We start from the raw sequence: 22,528 nt of genomic DNA on the forward strand, positions 1-22,528 counted from the left end.
AGAATACCTGACAGGGAGGCAACAACGAGTCATGGTACGTAATGATGTATCACAGTGGGCACCTGTGACGAGCGGGGTCCCACAGGGGTCGGTCCTAGGACCAGTGCTATTTTTGGTATATGTGAACGACATGACGGAAGGGTTAGACTCAGAAGTGTCCCTGTTTGCAGATGATGTGAAGTTAATGAGGAGAATTAAATCTGATGAGGACCAGGCAGGACTTCAAAGAGACCTGGACAGACTGGACACCTGGTCCAGCAAATGGCTTCTCGAATTTAATCCTGCCAAATGCAAAGTCATGAAGATAGGGGAAGGGCACAGAAGACCACAGACAGAGTATAGGCTAGGTGGCCAAAGACTGCAAACCTCACTCAAGGAGAAAGATCTTGGGGTGAGTATAACACCGAGCATGTCTCCGGAAGCACACATCAATCAGATAACTGCTGCAGCATATGGGCGCCTGGCAAACCTGAGAACAGCATTCCGACACCTTAGTAAGGAATCATTCAAGACACTGTACACCGTGTATGTCAGGCCCATACTGGAGTATGCAGCACCTGTTTGGAACCCGCACTTGATAAAGCACGTCAAGAAACTAGAGAAAGTACAAAGGTTTGCAACAAGGTTAGTTCCAGAGCTAAGGGGAATGTCCTATGAAGAAAGATTAAGGGAAATCGGCCTGACGACACTGGAGGACAGGAGGGTCAGGGGAGACATGATAACGACATATAAAATACTGCGTGGAATAGACAAGGTGGACAAGGACAGGATGTTCCAGGGAGGGGACACAGAAACAAGAGGCCACAATTGGAAGTTGAAGACACAAATGAGTCAGAGAGATAGTAGGAAGTATTTCTTCAGTCATAGAGTTGTAAGGCAGTGGAATAGCCTAGAAAATGACGTAGTGGAGGCAGGAACCATACACAGTTTTAAGACGAGGTTTGATAAAGCTCATGGAGCGGGGAGAGAGAGGGTCTAGTAGCAACCGGTGAAGAGGCGGGGCCAGGAGCTAGGACTCGACCCCTGCAACCACAAATAGGTGAGTACAAATAGGTGAGTACAAACACACATAGGAGCTGTGAATCGATCCCTGCAACAACATATAGGTGGGTACATACATTTATACATACATATAGGCCAAGTGTCTATCAAATGGTAACTAACACGTCGTTAGGGGTGGCGACCCGTCATTTTTCTAATACCCATTTATATTTTCTTAACTTTCTCTTTCTCTCTCTCTCTCTCTCTCTCTCTCTCTATATATATATATATATATATATATATATATATATATATATATATATATATATATATATATATATATATTCGACCGTATGTCTGTGGTTACCAGGGAGAGAGATTCTTAATTTACAAGGTACTACAATAACTTAATTACTAAGTATTTTTAAGACAAAGTTGCTGAATCAACTCACTGACATTAATTAAGAAGGCACTGTCTTCATTATCAAGTCACTGTCATCTTTATGAAGTCACTGCCATCATTATGAAGTCATTGCCATCTTTTAAGTCACTGACACCATTATGTAGTCATTGTCATCATTATGAAGTCACTGCTATCATTATAGTCACTGCCATCATAATGAAGTCACTACCATCATTGTGAAGTCACTGTCATCATTATAAAGTCACTGCCATCATCATGAAGTCACTGCCGTCATTACAAACTCACTGCCATCATTATGAAGTCACTGCCATTATTATGAAGTCACTGCCATAAATGACAATGTGCAGTAATCTTCAACAATTGGCTGCTATCAACACTAGTTTGTTGCTATCGTGGCTAAACGACTGTCTTTACAGATATCGTAATCACAACAGTCTTAAGTCCATCAGTCATACTTCAAACTACTACCACAATAGTTCATTAGTCGCACTACAAACTATGGCCACAATAGTCCATCAGTAACACTACAAACTATGGTCACAATAGTCCATCAGTCGCACTACAAACTATGGCCACAATAATCCATCAGTAACACTACAAACTATGGCCACAATAATCCATCAGTAACACTACAAGCTATGGCCACAATAGTCCATCAGTAACACTACAGACTATGGCTACAATAGTCCATTAGTCACAATACAAACTATGGCCACAACAATCCATCAGTCACACTGGAAACTATGGCCACAATAGCCCAATAGTCACACTACAAACTATGGCCACAAAAAGTCCATCAGTCACACTACAAATTATAGCCACTACAGTCCATCAGTCACACTGCAAACTATGGCCACAAAAGTCCATCAGTCACGCTACAAACTATGGCCACTGCAGTCCATCAGCCACACTACAAACTATGGCCACAATAGTCCATTAGTCACACTACAAACTATGGCCACAACAGTCCATCAGTCACTACAAACTAAGGCCACAATTCCTCCCAGGTTAAAGGCTGAATGTCAATCCAAATTGGAAGGAAATGGAAAATGTTCATGGTATTTAGAGCGAAAAATGGATTGCTGGGTTCTTGAACACATGACATCGTTCAAACCTAACCACGAGAGAGAGAGAGAGAGAGAGAGAGAGAGAGAGAGAGAGAGAGAGAGAGAGAGAGAGAGAGAGAGAGAGAGAGAGAGAGAGAGAGAGAGACAGAGAGAGACAGAGACAGAGACAGAGAGAGACAGAGAGAGAATGAATTAAGGAGATGAGAAGGTAGAGAGGCAGTGGAGGAAATTATCTTATCGGTTAACAAGATAATGTTTAGTGACACCGTTTATAGCAGGGAGGAGGAGGTGGAGGACGAGGTGGTGGAGGAGCAGTTGGTGGAGGACGAGGTGGTGGAGGAGGTGCCTGAGGATGAGGAGGAAGGAGGATGTAGAGGTGAATGAGGAGGTGGATATGGAGGTGGATATGGAGGTGGATATGGAGGTGGATGTAGAGGTGCATGTAGAGGTGGATGTGGAGGAGGAAGTTCAAGGAGCAAGTCCAGAGTAAAACTGATCCTTGCATACTGATGATATTCCCACCCTACTTTGAGTCTAGTACCAGTCACTCTGAGCAACGCATCTCAGTACAAAAAAAAAAAAAAAAAAAAAATAAGAAGAGGGTCCCCCCCCCAAAAAAAATAGAATTTTGGATTTTTCACACAATGATGCATAATTTTTTTTTAGGGGGGGGGGTGGAATTTTGAGCCCCCCCCCCCAGAAGGGTTTATGCGTCATACTGAGATGCGTCACTCTCAGTGACTGTACGCTACTGGTTGTGTAGAGTGGTGTAGCTATACAACACATGTAGGGGATCACCAACTATGCTGACATCATCTGTCATTTCCAGATGTAAAGGTGAAAAATCGCGTTGTTTGATCTATCAATATAGTCTTTATGGTGAAATATAGAAATTGGTAATAGGCATATTTACTCAAGGATGAACAACACAGGTGGTGGATAATGATCTTAATTGTGGATGTATAGTGATGATAGTGTATGTGGTGAGGGTGTGAGACACCATCATGAAACATGCCTAGTTCCGCTAGGTACATGACTGTATGGTCAAGTGGTTACAGCGTCGTGAATTTTGTCTTGCTTCCCACGAGGCGGGATAAAATAACATGGGTTCGATCCTCGGCCAGCCGCAGTTTGTTAATTGCATTAATACACACACACACACACATATATATATATATATGTCGTGCCGAACAGGTAAAACTTGCGATTTTGGTTTAAATAGCAACGTTTTTCTTGCCGAATAAGGCAAGCGAAAATTTGTGTATGCAATAATTTTGCAAAAATCATTGTGAACCTAACGAAAAAAATATATTTCATTGTTTGTTTATTATTAACTTATCTCAATCGCAGACAGGCGATCTTAACTATGCAAGACAAGCCACGGGGGTTGGAAATCTTCAGCTCAAGTACTTTCACACTTCTCAGTGCGTCGTCAGCTGTGCAATGTTGCAAGGTTGCAAATGAAGGAGTGAGTGGAAGTTATTTTCTCCGAATAGCGCAGAGTAGGCCTGAAATACTTGAGGAAAAGATTTCCACCTCCTGTGGCTTATCTTGCATTATCTAAAATATATTTAGAGTAGGCTAAATTAAACTGCGGTTGTTATAATAAGGTTAGATAAGTTTTCTAAGGTTCTTTTGGTACAAAATTATTAATTTTTACATTAACATAAATGAAAAAAATATATCTTTAAACGTATAAGAGAAATTTTTTGAAAGGACTTAATTTTAAACGAGTTCTTGCTAAATGACCAGTTTTACCTATTCGGCACGACATACATACATACATTATACCACACTGGCAGGGAATCGAACCCTGTATACTGGTTAAGTGGTTTAGGTCGTCTGGGAGTTTTGATGGACTATGAGAGTGACATGTTAAAGTATCTTTATATAATATTTGCCAAGAAACACTTGTTCGTGGATACATTAATATGATACAAACATTAGGCGCCCCGCAAGTACACTGAACACATCACTTCTTAAAGCGAGCACATTCGTGGTCATGAATGTGCTCACAAGCAGTACACACACGTGCACTGCTTGTGTGACCGCTTCACACTCTGTAAAGTATTCACTCAATCATTTTAACATGTAAATACATTACACTGAGACGTAAGGTAGAACACTTGGCTTGTTTTCACTAATAAACTCGACCTAATTCTTAATATATTCAAACACACGTTTTACCTAGTATAATAACCCTTTTTAAGTAGTGTTTAGGTTTAATGTTTCACTTTCCCAAACATAATTTGAGGGTTTATTAAATACCGAGGTTCACCCTTGGTAGTACAACATTACTGTGGGAACACTCTTATTACGAGCCACATACACGTGTCTCATTGTAATTCCCACTGTGGAATTCATTGCAATGGCACAGGCATAAATACGTAATATTTGGGGCCTGTAAGGGAGCGCAATGATAGTACTAAATTGTCCAAGTAGTTTTAATTTTCACCCCTTTAAAGTTAAACTAGTGCAACTGAACATAGTAGTGTGTCATACAAAACCAGTGTACCCATGATCTCATGTAATATACAAATTTTCAATGCCTGTACCTGTAAAACATAGGAAAATCTTAACACCGATAATTAAGCACACTTTAGTTACAAATGTATTGGAGAGTTGCAAGATACCTCGAAATATCTTACAACTGTAGATTCTCTACTTAAAATGTAAGAGAAAAAATCGGGAAAATTCAACTCCCAAAGAGAGTCAAAACCTGTTGACCTAACTATGACTAGTTTAGAGAGCTTAGGAGAATCTTTGCTAGATGATCCAATTGAAAAGGGAGCCGTATCTCTTCCCACCAATACTACACCTCATACTGTGGGTTAAACACAAGTACCTCAGTCTCATGCCTCGTTTCTCAAGACAAATTGACACAAATCACTGAGTTACATACTCATAGTCATAGAGATATGCAGTCTCTTGAGAGCCAGAGAAGAGCCTCCTCAGAGGTGGGATACTGGAACTCGTCCTAAGGAACTTAATGGTCTACAATCTCCTGTCAGGCAGCTTCATTAAGCTGACCTAAGGACCACTGATTTAACTGGAAAAAGTCAGCAGTATTCAACATTGTTACCATATGAGATGCACAATGATAAAGTTAAAGAAGCTGTTCTTCATTAATATGAGCTAATTCCTCTTTGCTATCAACATACATTTCGTACACTGAGGAAGAAGCAAGGGCAGACCTATACTAAATATGCTAAAGAGAAGAAAACTGTCTATCAGAGATGATGTACTGCCACTCAAGCTGATTATAATGAGTTCTTCGAGCTCATTTTGTAGGAGGAATTGTACAGTTGTCCTCCTCCAAATCTTCAGGAATATATGATAGACCATCCTTTTCCGAAGTGTCGGAAATGGCTACCAGAGCTCATACTTATGAGGTAACTCATAAGATTTTACAAAAAAAAAAAAAAAAAACTCATCCAAACAAAGGTTTACATTAAGGTAAGAGTAAACGCTAAGGGATGTAGGGTCTACCACTGAATCTTTACAGGTGAAAAACTTGGGTAATTCCTCACCTCAGTATCGTCATCCACCTTCCACTACAAAATCTGCCGAAGTTTCGAAATCTTCGGCAGTGTGACTTTGTAAATGGTCCAAGTCGGACCGAAACGTCGTCGTAAGCTGCTCCTCTCTAATATGTGCGGTTTATTTGTGTACTTAAGTCTCTGGAGACAGAATAAAGGTAAAGGAAGGAGAGACCTTAAATATTTCTATTGCAAAAAAAAAAAAAAAAAAAAAAAAAGTTTTACAGAGGCATACCAAACAGGATGGGGCGCCTATCTCTGCTGTGTATACTCACCCTCCAGAACAACAGACATCAACAATGACACCAACAAGGACATCAGCCTAATATGTAACTGGTCTCCTATGGGAGAAAATTCACGGCCACAATTGACCTCTCCTCGCCTAATGTCCCTATGCAATGGAGATGAATAAGAGAGGATAAACTGTCCGCGGAAAATGTGCGCTCTGCAATGAGGCACTTTTATTCAACTGGTAAGGTTGACATGAACTATACAAATGTAAAAGAAATAATAATATCGTGACTCAGGTGCATTGTTGACGTTAAAAGATAACGTTCTTCCCGTGTCAGATAAAACATATAAATATTGATGTGCTTCTAGAACCCCATGGAGGGAATATTGTGAAAGTACCTCTAAATAAAATATATACTGAAACAAGTTATTATTTTGGATATATAGTAGATAGAATTTCAGGAAATTTCCGATGAAGGATGCTCAGCCTTCTGACTGGAAATGATGTCATGGCAGCATCTAGTATTCGTACTGACCCCATGGTCATGGATAATTCAAGCGAGTAAACTTGTGTCCTGGATGCTCATACATCTAATCCTTTAGCGTTGTGATGCGTGCTGTGGCACGAGTACAGGAAGCTGCTTGGCCACCTGCTCCTTCTGTGGATGCTGGCGAGCTAGGTTTGAGCATGTTACCCAGTGACGTATTTCCTCCCTAGTCTGCATAGCGACTAAGAGTGAGAAAACTCCTAGTAGGGAGAGGACTGGTATCACTCCACTTACACACTAAAACTTTATTAAGGAAGAGTTCACTGATCCATCACTAGAGAAACTCGGAAATATTGCACTGAGGGCAAATCTAAGGGCTTGGATCATCGCTACTACATCAATGCTGTTTTGACAGATTTTACTCCTCGTTTTATTATAACTGTGAAGTACCTTATTGTATTGCCTGAGTCGTTTCGTATACAAGGTAGGGAGTTAACTCACAACAGTCCTCTAAACTGACATCTTGGTGTGAAAAAGACTGGTCAACCTGGCTAAAAACTTGACATGACCAAGGATGAGACAGTTGGATACTTCATTTGTTAAGAATTGTCATACTGTTAGGTGACTGGCAAGACAAATCAGTCTTCAAAACCGGCACCACTTGTGCCCATACCTGCTTTTGGAGAACCATTTTCTCGACTTACCGTGTTGGTCCACTTCTTAGGACGAGGCTTGGCAACCAGTACCTATTTACCATAATGCACTGTTCAACTCGCTATCCTGAAGCTACCACTATAAGAAGGATCAACTCCCTTTCGACTGTTCATTCACTGGAACGATTCTTCTCTCGGGTGAGACTTCTAGAGAAGCTCAGTCAAGGATCTAACTTCACTTAAAAAAAATTGGGAAGCCTTATCTAACCTGGAAATCACTTCTGTTCTGTCTACCAGTTATCACCCACAGTCACAAGAAGCATTGGAACGCTTCTTCTAGACTCTGAAGTGTTTAGCGAGAATTCTCGAGAGATTGCCATTATTACTGCTCGCTATACGGTAGAGTGAACAGGTTTGTTTCAGGACATGCTTTACAAGTGAAGTTTGTTGGACCATTAGAAATTGTTAAAACAATAAGTAATGTGAATTACTTGGTTCGTAGTCCTGGTAAGAGGAATTCGACTTGTGCATCACATCAATTAACTTATAGTGACTCTCTTTCCCTACTGCTTCAGTTCTTCCCTTACAAACTGAAGATCATGTTGAATTACATGTACTTCAGTTGTTGCACGATCCGAGAACGGTATACCTTAATTCCATAATCCCAGACCCTTCTGCTTCAACGTACACGATTTGAACAGTGCAGAGTGCGGCAGAAGTTGATAATGCAGTTAAATATTAGCGCTGAAGATGTGAAAGGAATCAGATAGGGCATTCACAAGTCATCATATAGAAACTAATATCCAAATTTCTTCAATAAAAATCTAATTCAAACCATTCAAATATACCAAAAGTTAGATCAAGTTATCAGCATGGAAGGTTGAAGCTAATCAGACGCCACATTCAGAAGTTATCGCAGGAAAAGAAGTATTTCAATTTCCCAATTTCTTCCACAATAAAGCAAACTGGGACCTACACTGACAAAAATCAAACCAAATTTTTCTTTAAGTAAGATTGACCAGCTTTGAGTAAGTCTTACATATGCAAATTTTTATCAATGGCAATGAGACCACACACACGTTACAGATATATGAAAGACATTAAGTTGACTTAACCTAAGAAAACCGAAGAAAGTCAAACACTGTGACTAATTTCTGATCAGAAGACACATTAACCAATTATTTCACAGAAACCAATTTGATTAATAAAATTGGCACATGATATTGTTCACCTTGACGAAAACACATCAACACTTGAAGTTTAACTCTGACCACAAGATACATTTTCCAGTTATTGCACAGAATACAACAGAAATTTGTGTGTACACAGCTTTAACCCATAACACCTTCCATCCACTTCATACGATGCAACAACCACTGATGACTGATGCCATTCACAACTGTTATATTTTAATCGGAGGAAAACGCTAAACCCGTAGGGGTCACATGGCGCTTTTTCTTAGATCAAGAACTCCTCACCAGCATCTAGGCAAAATACGATGTATAATAATAATATACTAGTCCGAGATTAAAGTGTCAAAATGGCATCAACACACTTGATTACCTGTACCAAACGTATGTATATATTGTTTAGAAAACCAACAAGTTGATAAATGAGACACTTGCGAAACATTTGGGAATCTTTATTCTGGATACATTTCACACACAGTGCCTCTCCAGTTCGGTGTAGAGAAAGCCGGAAGATGAGGAGGAGTTTGAGGTAATCAGTCCCTCAGCCTGAAGTTGTTGTATTCAGTCCATCAGTCTTGACAATCTTGTCAAGACTGGCAAGACTGATGGACTGAACACATCGACTTCAGGCTGAGGGACTGATTACCTCAAACTCCTCCTCAACTTCCCTTTTCTCTACACTGGACTGAAGAAGCCACTGTGTGGCAAAACGTTTCCAGAATAAAGATACGTAAATCTTCCACAAGTGTCTTATATATATATATATATATATATATATATATATATATATATATATATATATATATATATATACCAAGCATCTTCTAACATACACTACTGTTGACATTCTTGAAGGTGATCAGAGCCTGTCTAAACCTCTCTCACGGAAACAAAGTCTGGGAATGACCTCGGTAACATTGCACACACGTCACCCACGCATGCAAATAGTCCAGTGAACGTTGCCCAAGATGCATTACACAAGTATTTCCCAGTAATAAACAATAATTTGTGAGAAAACAAACGAAAAAATGTTACTGAGAATGTTTAAAAAATGGTAAAGTTAAACTTAAAAAAAAAAAAACACCAAAAAATTAGCAATGGTCTTTATATGTTGTATCATGTACTTGTAGAAATAATAATAATAATAATAATAATAATAATAAATTATTATTATTATATTATTATAGGGCACGTGAACATTCCATCTGTTCCAAGAATCTAGAGAACGTCTGTATTTTGCAACCTCTAGATAAGTTAGTTCCTAGAACGAATAAGACACAAGCACAACCGTTCGGTATCTTTGCTGATGTTAAAAATGGGAACCTGATCCACCAGGACAAATTCACTCCAGGAAGCATCCTTTCAGGTTCCCTCCCAATGGTTGTTAGGACACTGTCCTCCCTCTCTCTCGTTGCTAGGACACCCTTCCTCTCACTGGTTACTAGGACGGACACTCATTCGCTGTTTGCTAGGGCACCCTTCATCCCTCTCGTTACCAGGGTACCCCTCCATTCCCCCCCTCCCCCTGGTTGCTAGGACACCCTCCATTCTCCACTCCCCCTGGTTCCTAGGACACCCTCCATCCCTTCCTCCTCCCACTTGCTAATACACCAGCTGAGTGATGCTGTACTACCAGCTGAGTGATGAGTGATGCTGTGTTACCAGCTGAGTGATGAGTGATGCTGTGCTACCAGCTGAGGTACTCACGTGGCTGAGGTGGTGCTGAGAGGCGCCGCCGTTAGGTACAGCTTCTTGGAAGAACACACTCAGAGCAGTCTGTAAAGATCAACACATGCAACGCCTCAGAAACCTGTTCACTCTTGCTGTGTGCAACAAAAAATAACATGAAGACCCGCAGTGTGTGTTTACACTATCGTATGTTATAGTTACATTGTGGGAACACCCACAGTATGTGGTTAAACTATCGTATGTTATTGTTACATTGTGGGAACACCCACAGTATGTGGTTACACTATCGTATGTTATAGTTACATTGTGGGAGCACCCACAGTGTGTGGTTACACTATCGTATGTTATAGTTATATTGTGGGAACACCCACAGTGTGTGGTTACACTATCGTATGTTATAGTTACATTGCGGGAACACCCACAGTATGTGGTTACACTATCGTATGTTATAGTCGCATTGTGGGAACACCCACAGTGTGTGGTTACACTATCGTATGTTATAGTTACATTGCGGGAACACCCACAGTATGTGGTTACACTATCGTATGTTATAGTCGCATTGTGGGAACACCCACAGTGTGTGGTTACACTATCGTATGTTATAGTTACATTGTGGGAACACCCACAGTATGTGGTTACACTATCGTATGTTATAGTTACATTGTGGGAACACCCACAGTGTGTGGTTACACTATCGTATGTTATAGTCGCATTGTGGGAACACCCACAGTGTGTGGTTACACTATCGTATGTTATAGTCGCATTGTGGGAACACCCACAGTGTGTGGTTACACTATCGTATGTTATAGTCAATTGTGGGAACACCCACAGTGTGTCTACATTATAGTATAATATAGTTACAATGCGGGAACACTGTGGCTGCAATATTGTATATTATAGTTACATTATGGAAACACGCACAGTGTGGCTACACTATACGTACAAGTCACAAGACCCTGCTTGATCCAAGTTTGACCAGGGAAGCTTTAAAGCTACAATACTTGCTAACACAAAAGTGGCATGTGGAAGGATCATCTCAATTCACAGTGGCCATCTGACCTCATTCCCAAGACAACAGCTGTGCAAACGACTAATTCTAAGAAACAATGAAGCCTTGGTAATTGACCTAGCAGATAGATACACACACATACACACACAGTCAACTGAACCAGTCAAGTGTCCCGATTAATAAGAGTTGGTAAACTAACTGGATAATATTTGGGTTGTGGAAGCGCTATCGGAACCAAGTTTAAATGAATGAGTATTATTAAATCAACTTTATATTTGGGTCATCACAACCCACTTCGCGTGTTTACAATTACTGAGAGCACAGTCAAGTAGCGTCTTTCTCTGATGAGACTCAAAGTCACAGTGGCCCGGACTCAAGATCAATGATCTTGAATCAAGGTCACAATAAGCACGACACAGTTATCAAACAACTCATGAGACACTGAAGGGGCTAGCGGGTAACTAACAGACACAGCCAAGTTGAAAAGGCACTCAGCATGCAACCCATCACATTAAGAAACAATAGGAATTCCGACTGTTTATACACAGTCAGCATTTCACTGTTAGTGACTGATGTGTAAGTAGATTCCTCACACAGACGATCCCCCATATTTTTTTTATTTGGGTTAGGTTAAGTTGGGCTAGGTTATGTTAGGTTAAGCACCGTAAGGTTAAGTTAGGCTAGGTGAGGCTATCTTAGGTTAGGTTAGACTATCTTAGGTTAGGCTATCTAACGTTAGGATCTTCGTATGATCAACACCCATGCCACCTGCTCTGACCTAACAGATGCATTAACACCACCACCAATGACCACTAGTGACCTACACCAATATTACCTTAAAAAGATTTATGCTTAGAATGCATGTCACAACGTGCACAAGAATGACGAGTGTTACTGCAAGATAAAAGCAGCGTTTATACAAGTAATATTATCATGTGCTCAAGAATGACGAGTGGATACCAGTAATTATTACCAGTAAAGATACAGTTGCTCCCAGGGATGCTGACACGGCTGAAGCACTTAGAGGAAAGCACCCTACCAGGGAAACCAGTGGCACCAACAGTTCCAACACCTCTGTCCCCACTATGGAACCATTGATTGTGGAAGACTCAGACATTTACAAAGCAATAATGTCGTTCCTATCTGGCTCTGCTGGGGGTTACACTGGAATAAGGCCACAGCATTTAAAGGAAATGGTTAATCCAGTTATTGGGGAAATTGCAGAGACACTGCTTTCAGAGATCACAATGTTCGTCAACAATTCGTTGGCTGGTCTGATTCCTGATGAAATTAGACCTTTCTTTTTTGGTGCAACACTTTGTGCACTTAAGAATTCGGCCAATTGCAGTAGGCAACACGTTACGCCGCCTCGCATCCAAAGCTGCTGTCCGAAGTATTCGTGCACAGGCAGCCATGATGCTTCAACCAAACCAGCTTGGCTTTGGGGTCTCTCAAGGAAGTGAAGCAGCGGTTCATGCAACAAGGGCGTATATCAACAACCTGCCTGAGGACAATGCAGTGGTAAAATTAGATTTTAAGAATGCGTTCAATCTCCTGAAAAGAGACGTGGTATTAGCAGCAGTACAAGAACATTTCCATAGTCTCTTCCCTTTTGTTTCAGCTAGGTATAGCAAGGAATCACTGCTTCTCTTTGGAGAGCATGAAATCACATCATCGGAGGGTGTCCAACAAGGAGATCCTCTTGCACCATTTCTCTTCTGTATAGCAGTTAGGGAAATCGCAGTCAGACTGACCAGCGAGCTAAACATCTAGTTCCTAGATGATGGCACACTAGCAGGTACAAAGGAGTCCCTCCTACATGACCTTACACAGGTAATGACACGGGGACAGGAAATGGGTCTCATCCTGAATCCATCCAAATGTGAAATCTCAGTCAGTCAACGAGTGATAAATGCAGTGAGATCAAAACTACCAGGAGCAGCAGTCATTGCCCCCACAAATAGTGTCTTGCTAGGAGCACCTCTGGGAAGCAATGCCATTGACACAATTCTCAGGAAGAAATTGGAAGAGTTAAGGAGAATGGAACAACGAATAGGCAATCTGGACACCCACGATGCCTTGTACCTTCTCACAAAGTGCTTGAGTCTGCCCAGGTTGACATATTTCCTAAGATGTGCACCTTCATATGATAACCCTATACTGCACGAATATGACAGTATTCTGAAGCAGATTTTTACGAAAGTACTTAACCTTACTCTAGAAGACGGGCAGTGGAACCAAGCTACACTTCCAGTCATACTAGGAGGCATTGGTGTCCGCAAGTCATCACAGATTGCGTTACCTGCTTTTCTGTCCTCGTGTATTGCATCCAGAGAGCTTGTAGCAGCGATTCTCCCTGAACATCTTAGGGACAAGATTGGAGTCCAGGACCAAAAATTCATTGACGGAGCAATGATCTGGGATAATCTAACGGGCTCTGAAACCAGACCTGCTCCCCCCAACAACTACAAACAATCGCACTGGGATGGTCCAATAGTGGAAAATATAGCCTCAACAATGCTTCAGAGTGTGTCAGGGAAGGATAGAGCCCGCCTCCTGGCAGTGAGAGCCCCTCATGCTGGGGACTTTCTGTTGGCTGTTCCCAACTCCAGCCTTGGCACACGCCTCGACCCACAGACCATTCGCATCGGTGTTGCCCTTCGACTTGCCGCCCCTATTCTCGCCGAACACAGGTGTATTTGTGGCAGTGAAGCAGCAGACCGATTCGGGTACCATGTTCTTGTGTGCCTTAAATCCGAGAGAAAGATTGCAAGACATGAGGAGGTTAATGACATCAAGAGGAGCCTCACAACAGCTGAATGCCCAGCAGTAAGGGAGCCACCCCAACTATGCAGATCTGATGGCAACCAGAAGCGTCCAGATGGTATCACCCTTCAAGCCTGGACAGATGGGAAGCAGGTGGTGTGGGACTATACATGTGCATCTACCTTGGCTGATACCTATCTCCAATACACCAGAGAGGAAGGAGGGGCAGTTGCCAGCTTCAGGGAGTCCCAAAAGTCTAGAAAATATGGAGAACTTGCCCATCATTATATGTTTGTTCCCATAGGCTCAGAGACCCTTGGCTCATAGGGAAAGAGTGCATCCAAATTCCTTAAGGAGCTGGGAAAAAGACTCATCAGGGTAACTAGGGATCCCAGGGCAGCTAGTTTTCTGTTCCAGCGGCTCAGTGCGGCTGTTCAAAGGGGTAATGCCTGCTGTATTTTGAGCACACGCCCCAGCTCTGAGGAGCTGGATGAGATTTTCGCCTTATAATCGGTGATACACACGTAACAACATGTACCTTATCTGCCACCTTTATATCAACAATTTCGCTATTCTTTCACAATGGTTGTTTTGCATATATATATATATATATATATATATATATATATATATATATATATATATATATATATATATATATCGTGCCGAATAGGCAGAGCTTGCGATTTTGGCTTAAATAGCAACGCTCATCTTGCCATATAAGACAAGTGAAAATTTGTGTATGCAATAATTTCGCCAAAATCATTCTGAACGTAACGAAAAAAATATATTTCACTGTGTTTGTTTAGTATTAAATTATTGTAAACAAATCTAAAATATATTTAGTTGGGTTAGGCCAAAATAAATTTTTCTTGTTATAATAAGGTTAGGTAACTTTTCTAAGAGTCTTTTGGAACAAAATTAAATTTTTTTACATTAACATTAATGAAAAAAATATATCTTTAAACGTATAAGAGAAAATTTTAGAAAGGACTTAATTTTAAATGAGTTCTTGCTAATTGACCAGTTTTACATATTCGGTACATTATTTATATATATATTTATATATTTATATATATTATTTATATATATTATATATATATTTATATATATATATTTATATATATAGAGGGGTTGTTGAGGTGATTTGGTCATTTAGAGAGAATGGATCAAAGTAGAATGACATGGAAAGCATATAAATCTATAGGGGAAGGAAGGAGGGGTAGGGGTCGTCCTCGAAAGGGTTGGAAAGAGGGGGTAAAGGAGGTTTTGTGGGCTAGGGGCTTGGACTTCCAGCAAGCGTGCATGAGCGTGTTAGATAGGAGTGAATGGAGACGAATGATACTTGGGACCTGACGATCTGTTGGAGTGTGAGCAGGGTAATATTTAGTGAAGGGATTCAGGGAAACCGGTTATGTTCATATAGTCGGACTTGAGTCCTGGAAATGGGAAGTACAATGCCTGCACTTTAAAGGAGGGGTTTGGGATATTGGTAGTTTGGAGGGATATGCTGTGTATCTTTATACGTATATGATTCTAAGCTGTTGTATTCTGAGCACCTCTGCAAAAGCTTTGATAATGTGTGAGTGTGGTGAAAGTGTTGAATGATGATGAAAGTATTTTCTTTTTGGGGATTTTCTTTCTTTTTTGGGTCACCCTGCCTCGGTGGGAGACGGCCAACTTGTTGAATATATATATATATATATATATATATATATATATATATATGTCGTGCCGAATAGGCAGAACTTGCGATCTTGGCTTAAATAGCAACGCTCATCTTGCCATATAGGACAAGCGAAAATTTGAGTATGCAATAATTTCGCCAAAATCCTTCTGAACCTAACGAAAAAAATATATTTCACTGTGTTTGTTTAGTATTAAATTATTGTAAACAAATCTAAAATATATTTAGTTGGGTTAGGCTAAAATAAATTGTTCTTGTTATAATAAGGTTAGGTAAGTTTTCTAAGATTCTTTTGGTGCAAAATTATAAATTTTTACATCAACATTAATGAAAAAAATACATCTTGAAACGTATAAGAGAAAATTTCAGAAAGGACTTAATTTTAAATGAGTTCTTGCTAATTGACCAGTTTTACATATTCGGCACGACATATATATATATATATATATATATATATATATATATATATATATATATATATATATATATATATATATATTCAGCAACGCAGTCTTGGAGACAGTCTTCCACTTTCTCCAATTTCAACACCTTCAAATAACATCTGTATTGAAGTGTTCAAGCCACTGGCGAGCGAAACGTCTTCAGAATAAAAATACCCAGGTGCTGCACATGTCTTATTCATGAACGTGTCGGTACTGTATACCAGTACTGCTTCAGTAATGTTATCACGCGCACAAGAATGGCTAGTGCTACTGGGAGACACCAGTTATGTATACAGAACTAAACATATCACGATATGTACATGAATTAATGCTACTAGAAGACACCACTTATCTACATAGAACTAAAGCTATCAAGATATCATACACATTTCTCGTCGACAAGCAGAGGGTAAACCTCGTGTGGAAAAGCTTGAGGAGAGACTTAACATTTAAGCTTCCCTAAAGCCTCAGCAAAACTTGTCAATACATAACTCTCATCTAATACCAAGTATTATACATTCAATGGTGTTAGGCGGTGTCTAACACCATTGAATGTACAATACTTGGTATTAGAAGGAACAGCAGATAGAATGCTACTTAGAAGGTTCGAAAATGGCTTGAGCTGCCTTAAGGACACGCCGTTAAGGATATTTCAACCCCGGCACCACAGCCGGGTCCATACACTCACATCTTTTGTCGCAATTCGTAAGTTCCAACTTAAAGCGTTACAAAGATGCAATTTGAAGAAAAAACGAAACAGAGAGGCTAGTAAAAAACAAAAAAAAAAAAACTTCTCAAATAGAGTGGTTGACCAGCAGAATGCAATATAGGAGGAATTAGCAGGCGCTGCAAACACTGAATATTTTTCAAAAAAGTTATATGGGGTACTGAAGAAGAGACACCATGAACACAGGTCTCCTACTGTAGCTACATACAGGTAATTACAAGAATGATTAGTACTACCTGGAATATGCCTGGAGGGTGTTCCGGAAGTCAACGCCCCAGAGGCCCAGTCCTTGACCAGGCCTCCGGGTGAATCAGGGCCTGATCAACCAGACTGTTACTGCTGGCCGCCCGTATTACACCGTATGAACCACAGCCCGGCTGATCAGGTACTGACAATGAATGCAGCCACTAGAAGGCAGCTACTAGAAGACACCAAATATCAATATGGAAGTAATACACAAATAACCCCCACATAGGAAATAGGAGCTTACGACGACGTTTAGGTCCGACTTGGACCGTTTACAAAGTCACAATAACAGACAAGAGTGAGACAGCTAGCAAGCTCCTCTCTCCTATGTGCGGCATATTTGTGTATTGTTCCAGTCACGGTATTGTGCCTTTTTGTTCTTTTCTCTACAGAAGTAATGTTGAGGTGTTTTGTCACGGGTACCACAGCGTCGTTAACTCATCTTAACTAAACCTCTAAAACAACGACCTGATTAGCATCATCAACTCAGCAGAACACTTTATCAAGTTTATCAGAGAGAATGAATACTACAGATTTTTTTTTCTGTTGGTCTTGACCTGCACAAACGACGGTAAAGTCGTAATAATGTTGGTAGAATTATCGACAATATGTTAGATAAAAGGACACAGGTGCAACTAATGTGACATTAAAGTTGATTTTAGGGTTTACAGTAAATTAGCTAACAAAAACAATGGTAAGCCGTTCCTATCACATCACAACAACAGAACGAAACAGGGCGCTATTAAAATAAACTTATTCTTAAGCGCCCACATCATCATCTCTTCCTCTACATTTCTCAAAGAAAAAAAATGAGCTCACCTACAGGATGTTCATGGAACTACGCTTCCCTACATACTTTATCAATTACTGCTTAAAAGAAAAGCGGGGAAGAATTTACATAAAACTGGAGCTGATAAATTAGACACATATGCAACACTTGGGTATCTTTATTGTGGAAACGTTCCACCACACACACACAGTGGCTTCATCAGTCCGACATAAAGAAGAATGTTGAAGATCAGGAGTTTGAGATAATCAGTCTCCAGGCTGAGGAACTGATTACCTTAAACTGCTGATCTTCACCATTCTTCTTTGTATTGGACTGAAGTCACTGTGTGGCGAAATTTTTTCACAATATACTCAAGTGTTGCACACGTGTCTAATTTATCAACTTGTAGATAAGTGGTTGTGAGAACCGACAACACTGGAGCCGTTGATACAGTCGTCACCAGATATACAGCACACCGTCTCACGGTCAACAAAAAAAGTAGCAACAGCCTAATCATCACCTCAGCTCAGCGTTTCTCAATCGGGGTTCCCCGGAACCCTAGGGTTCTGCGAGAGGTCGCTATGGGTTCCCAGAGAAATAGTGATAAATAGGCTAATCATATATAAATGCAGTTTTGAGTCGGGGGCGCTGACCCCCGGAACACCCTCCACGTATACACTCATTTTATGAATTTGTGGCTTCATAAAAGTCCAATGGCATGACCCACATCATGCCATTGGACTTTGGGTATACTCTACCAATACTACCATGTCAGTAGCAGCCTGTTTAAGGGCCATCAAGAGTTGAAGGATGTGTCGTCTGACAGTGTAATTACTACCTACTAATATCGTGATGAAGCTGTCAGGCAGGTGGTCATCAGACAATGTACTGATCCAATCAATGGTCAACATCACCCACCTACTCGGGAGAATATACTTTCTGCAAGTATATGACCAGAAGAAGTAAAGACATAAATAGATCAAAACATTTACAGTGTATTTAGAAAACACTTCGCCAAGAGTGACTTCTTCAGCTCGAACACAGCGAACACCAAAACAATTATATATATATATATATATTATATATATATATATATATATATATATATATATATATATATATATATATATATATATATATATATATATATATATTATTTATATATATATATATTATTTATTATATATATATATATATATATATATATATATATATATATATATATATATTATTTATATATATATATATTATATATATAATATATATATATATACATATATATATATATATATATATATATATATATATTGTATATCTATATATATAGACAGAGAGAGAGAGAGAGCACGCGTGACCTCCCTGGCTGGTGTCATCAACTGCTGTATTTAGCCTGGCCACCAATCGATTTGCAAAGACCATGGATTTCCCTGGGATGGTGTTGGCGACTGCTATTACGGCAGCCTCTGAAACTTACGTGGTTTCGTCCGGTTACTAGCTTGGCTTCTTAGATCATGAGGTGGCTCTGTGCACCCCTGTGTTGGACACAGGCGTTGTTCTGGCCGTCTTGGTACATGTGTAAATATTTATATTATCGTATTCTTGCTTACAGAGATTACGTTATTTCGTCTGCATAATTTTTATCACACGTCCAGTATCGGTAATTCTGGAAACATAAACACATATGCAGTTTAATGTGATCCTTTATTGACAACGTTTCGCCCACACAGTGGGCTTTTTCAAGTCACACACAGATCTACCTGGGGTGTATGTATGTATAATGTTCGCCAAGACCGTAGTCCTGGCACGGGTCTCAATCTTGCGATGACCCGTCTCTGGCTCCCGAGGGAGAAAGGTTTCTACAATGATGCGACGTATGCTGCTCAAGCACTCTTCTGGTCAGTTCAACTGGTGCATCTCATAAGCGACAACACCATACGTACTCCTAACTATGGACACTAGCGAGGAGGAGGATATATCGTTATCACAGGTAACAGCTTGTCTGGTTCGTTGACTCCATGGTACACTATGGTGGCCGCAGTCATCTCTGGGTCCTCTTCGGGAGGGAATATCACTCCTAGTTGCCTGCGGAGTGTCTCAGTATACCTGGGGTAACGAACGAACGAACGAAAGTTCAGGTAAGATCCCAAATGGGATGAGCGGGGAAGACGGGACAGACGAAGAATAGTGCTGGAGAGGAGTGTTCTTAGTCGTAGAAATAGAGCCAGGGCATAACCCAGCAGCGAAGGCGATCGTGGGACAGATATTGAGAAGAGAAATTCAGGCTCTTGTGTTGGGACTCCGGTGGGGTGAGCGGGGAGGAAGGAACAGGCGAAGTTTAGCGCTAGGGAGGAGAGTAGAACTGAGCCATGTCTTAAACCAAAAGCTAAGGCGAACGTGGATCAGAGAATGGTACCTGTCATAGAAGGTACCTGTCAGCGAATCCAAGGTTATTTGTAGATAGGGTTAGGAGCAGGATCATGCAAGGAATAGAAAAGGTTGTGTTGGTTTGTGGGTCTGCGAATGTCTTCGTCAAGGAGAGAGGTCCAGTAGTCATGTTGTGTCTCAAGTTTGTCTATCTGTCTGTCACTGAGCGTCTTACCTACAGAAACTTAAGACTTTTCGCCACAGAAGACAATACTCAATACCGAAGAATCCTGGAATCATCGCTTATCTCTATAACCAACAATTTCAACCAGAACAACGGCTTCTATAACATAGCTGAACCACTTGCCAAGAAACTTCTTCATCGCTATCCCACATAAGAACATAGAGCACTGCAGAAGGTCTACTCCCAACTTGTCCAATACCCCTGCCAAGCTACCCAAGACTCTATAACCCCACCCGGTAGATCACCAGATGCAGCATTCTCCACCTGACCTCAACATTCTGAACCTGACTATAAATACTCCGGTACCTTCCACCCCAGGTAGATCTGTGTGTGACTTGAAAAAGCCCACTGTGTGGGCGAAACGTTGTCAATAAAGGATCACATTAAACTGCATATGTGTTTATGTTTCCATTGTGTCGGTATTTTATACCATTTATTTTCATCGGTAATTCTGTTACCAATCTGTGTACTTCTTACCAAGCCTTTAGCAAGAGGTTGAAGAGTTAGTACTTATTTTAAACCGGCTAAAGTTCATTGTCAGGATCAGGTGTCACTGTCAGGAACACGTTCCATGCGACGTTGCTGAAAGGTAGAAAAGTAAGAACCTGGCTGGTGCTATCTCTGTTGTATCACTGTTGTTCCTGTTGAGAATACGCGTTGCCAACTTTCCATAGTCGGCGATGAAGTAAAGAACGCTGAAGGCCTGTGTATGATCTCTGCATTTTGGTTCCCTAAACACCTTAAACAAGAGTATATCTAGACGATGCTGATAATGTTGGTAAAAAAGGCATATGAAAGGAGGGATAGGGAGGATGCGAAAGGTGAGGTGGATTGGGGAAAATCTCAGGCTTCTATTTATGTATATGAAATTTGACAAACTGCCCTCGGGGATTCCATCATTCCCTGAGGCGTGTTCTTATGATACAAAAGTGTGATGAAATTGAGACACATGTGCAACATCTGGGTATCTTTATCGTAGACGTTTCGCCATCCAGTGGCTTTATCAATACAAATTCCAAGACATAACTTGAAGACAGGAGAACTATGTACAGAAGATGAGGTAATCAGTCGCTCAACCTAGCAGTAGGAGCGAAGAGCACCATAGTCGTGGAGATTCTCCACGACTATGGTGCTCTTCGCTCCTACTGCTAGGTTGAGGGACTGATTACCTCATCTTCTGTACAAAAGTGTAAACAAAAGCAAGGTAAGGTCTTTGTGAACTAAGTCCCGACTGATATACGCAAGTGCCAAGGCATTCATTAAATCTTGCGATGTTAACATTAAGAACCTAACAAGTTATAAACTAGCACCAGTTCCAACTTAGATGTTTATTAACAAATATGCAAAATGCTAATCAGCGGTAATTTTAGCACCCGGTAGATATTATAAAACACTTGTCCAACATTTGGAAATCTTTACTGAAGAAATGTTTCGCCAGCCAATGGCTTCTTCAGTCCAATACAGAGAAAAACGGTGAAAGATGAGGAGGAGAACCAGGTAATCAGTCCCTCAGCCTGGAGTCCATGTGTTCAGTCCATCAGTCTTGATAAAAGTGCAGCATATTCTCGGAGAAGTGACTTATATACTGAGGGACTGATTACTTTATTCTCCTCATTTTTCACCATTTTTCTCTGTACTGGACTGAAGAAGCCACTGGCTGGCGAAACGTTTCCTCGAGACCTGAATAAATATTTCCAAATATTGCACAAGTATCTCATTCTTCAACTTGTGGTTTTATAAATCATTACATCACACACAGATATTAAAGAACAAAAATGCACAACACCGTGACTATTGGAACAAACACAAATATCACGCACATAGAAGGGAGAAGCTTACGACAATGTTTCGCTCCGTCTTGGATGGACATAGGCAGAAATATTCTGTTAGGTAAAAGAACGCAAACGCAACTAATATGACATTTTATTGTGGCAACGTTTCGCTCTCCAGGAGCTTTATCAAGCCGTAAATGTCACATTAGTTGCACTTGTGTCCTTTTACTTAACATATT

The 22,528-nt window shown here is 40.5% G+C and overlaps 1 protein-coding gene across 3 annotated transcripts in view; it reads right to left on the bottom strand.

Moving 5' to 3' along the window:
- Positions 1–22,528, bottom strand: part of LOC128698060 (UBA-like domain-containing protein 2-B) — a 190,356-nt gene that overhangs the window by 73,623 nt on the left and 94,205 nt on the right. For 2 of the 3 annotated variants that reach the window (XM_053790135.1, XM_053790137.2), the window contains one exon: positions 10,281–10,349. The exons of the other annotated variant lie outside the window; for it this stretch is intronic. In XM_053790135.1, coding sequence (XP_053646110.1) covers positions 10,281–10,349 — 69 coding nt within the window. The remainder of the gene's footprint in view (positions 1–10,280; positions 10,350–22,528) is intronic. 3 annotated transcript variants of the gene reach the window in all.

The sequence above is a fragment of the Cherax quadricarinatus genome, chromosome 58 (assembly GCF_038502225.1).
Source record: "Cherax quadricarinatus isolate ZL_2023a chromosome 58, ASM3850222v1, whole genome shotgun sequence".
NCBI lineage: Eukaryota > Metazoa > Arthropoda > Malacostraca > Decapoda > Parastacidae > Cherax > Cherax quadricarinatus.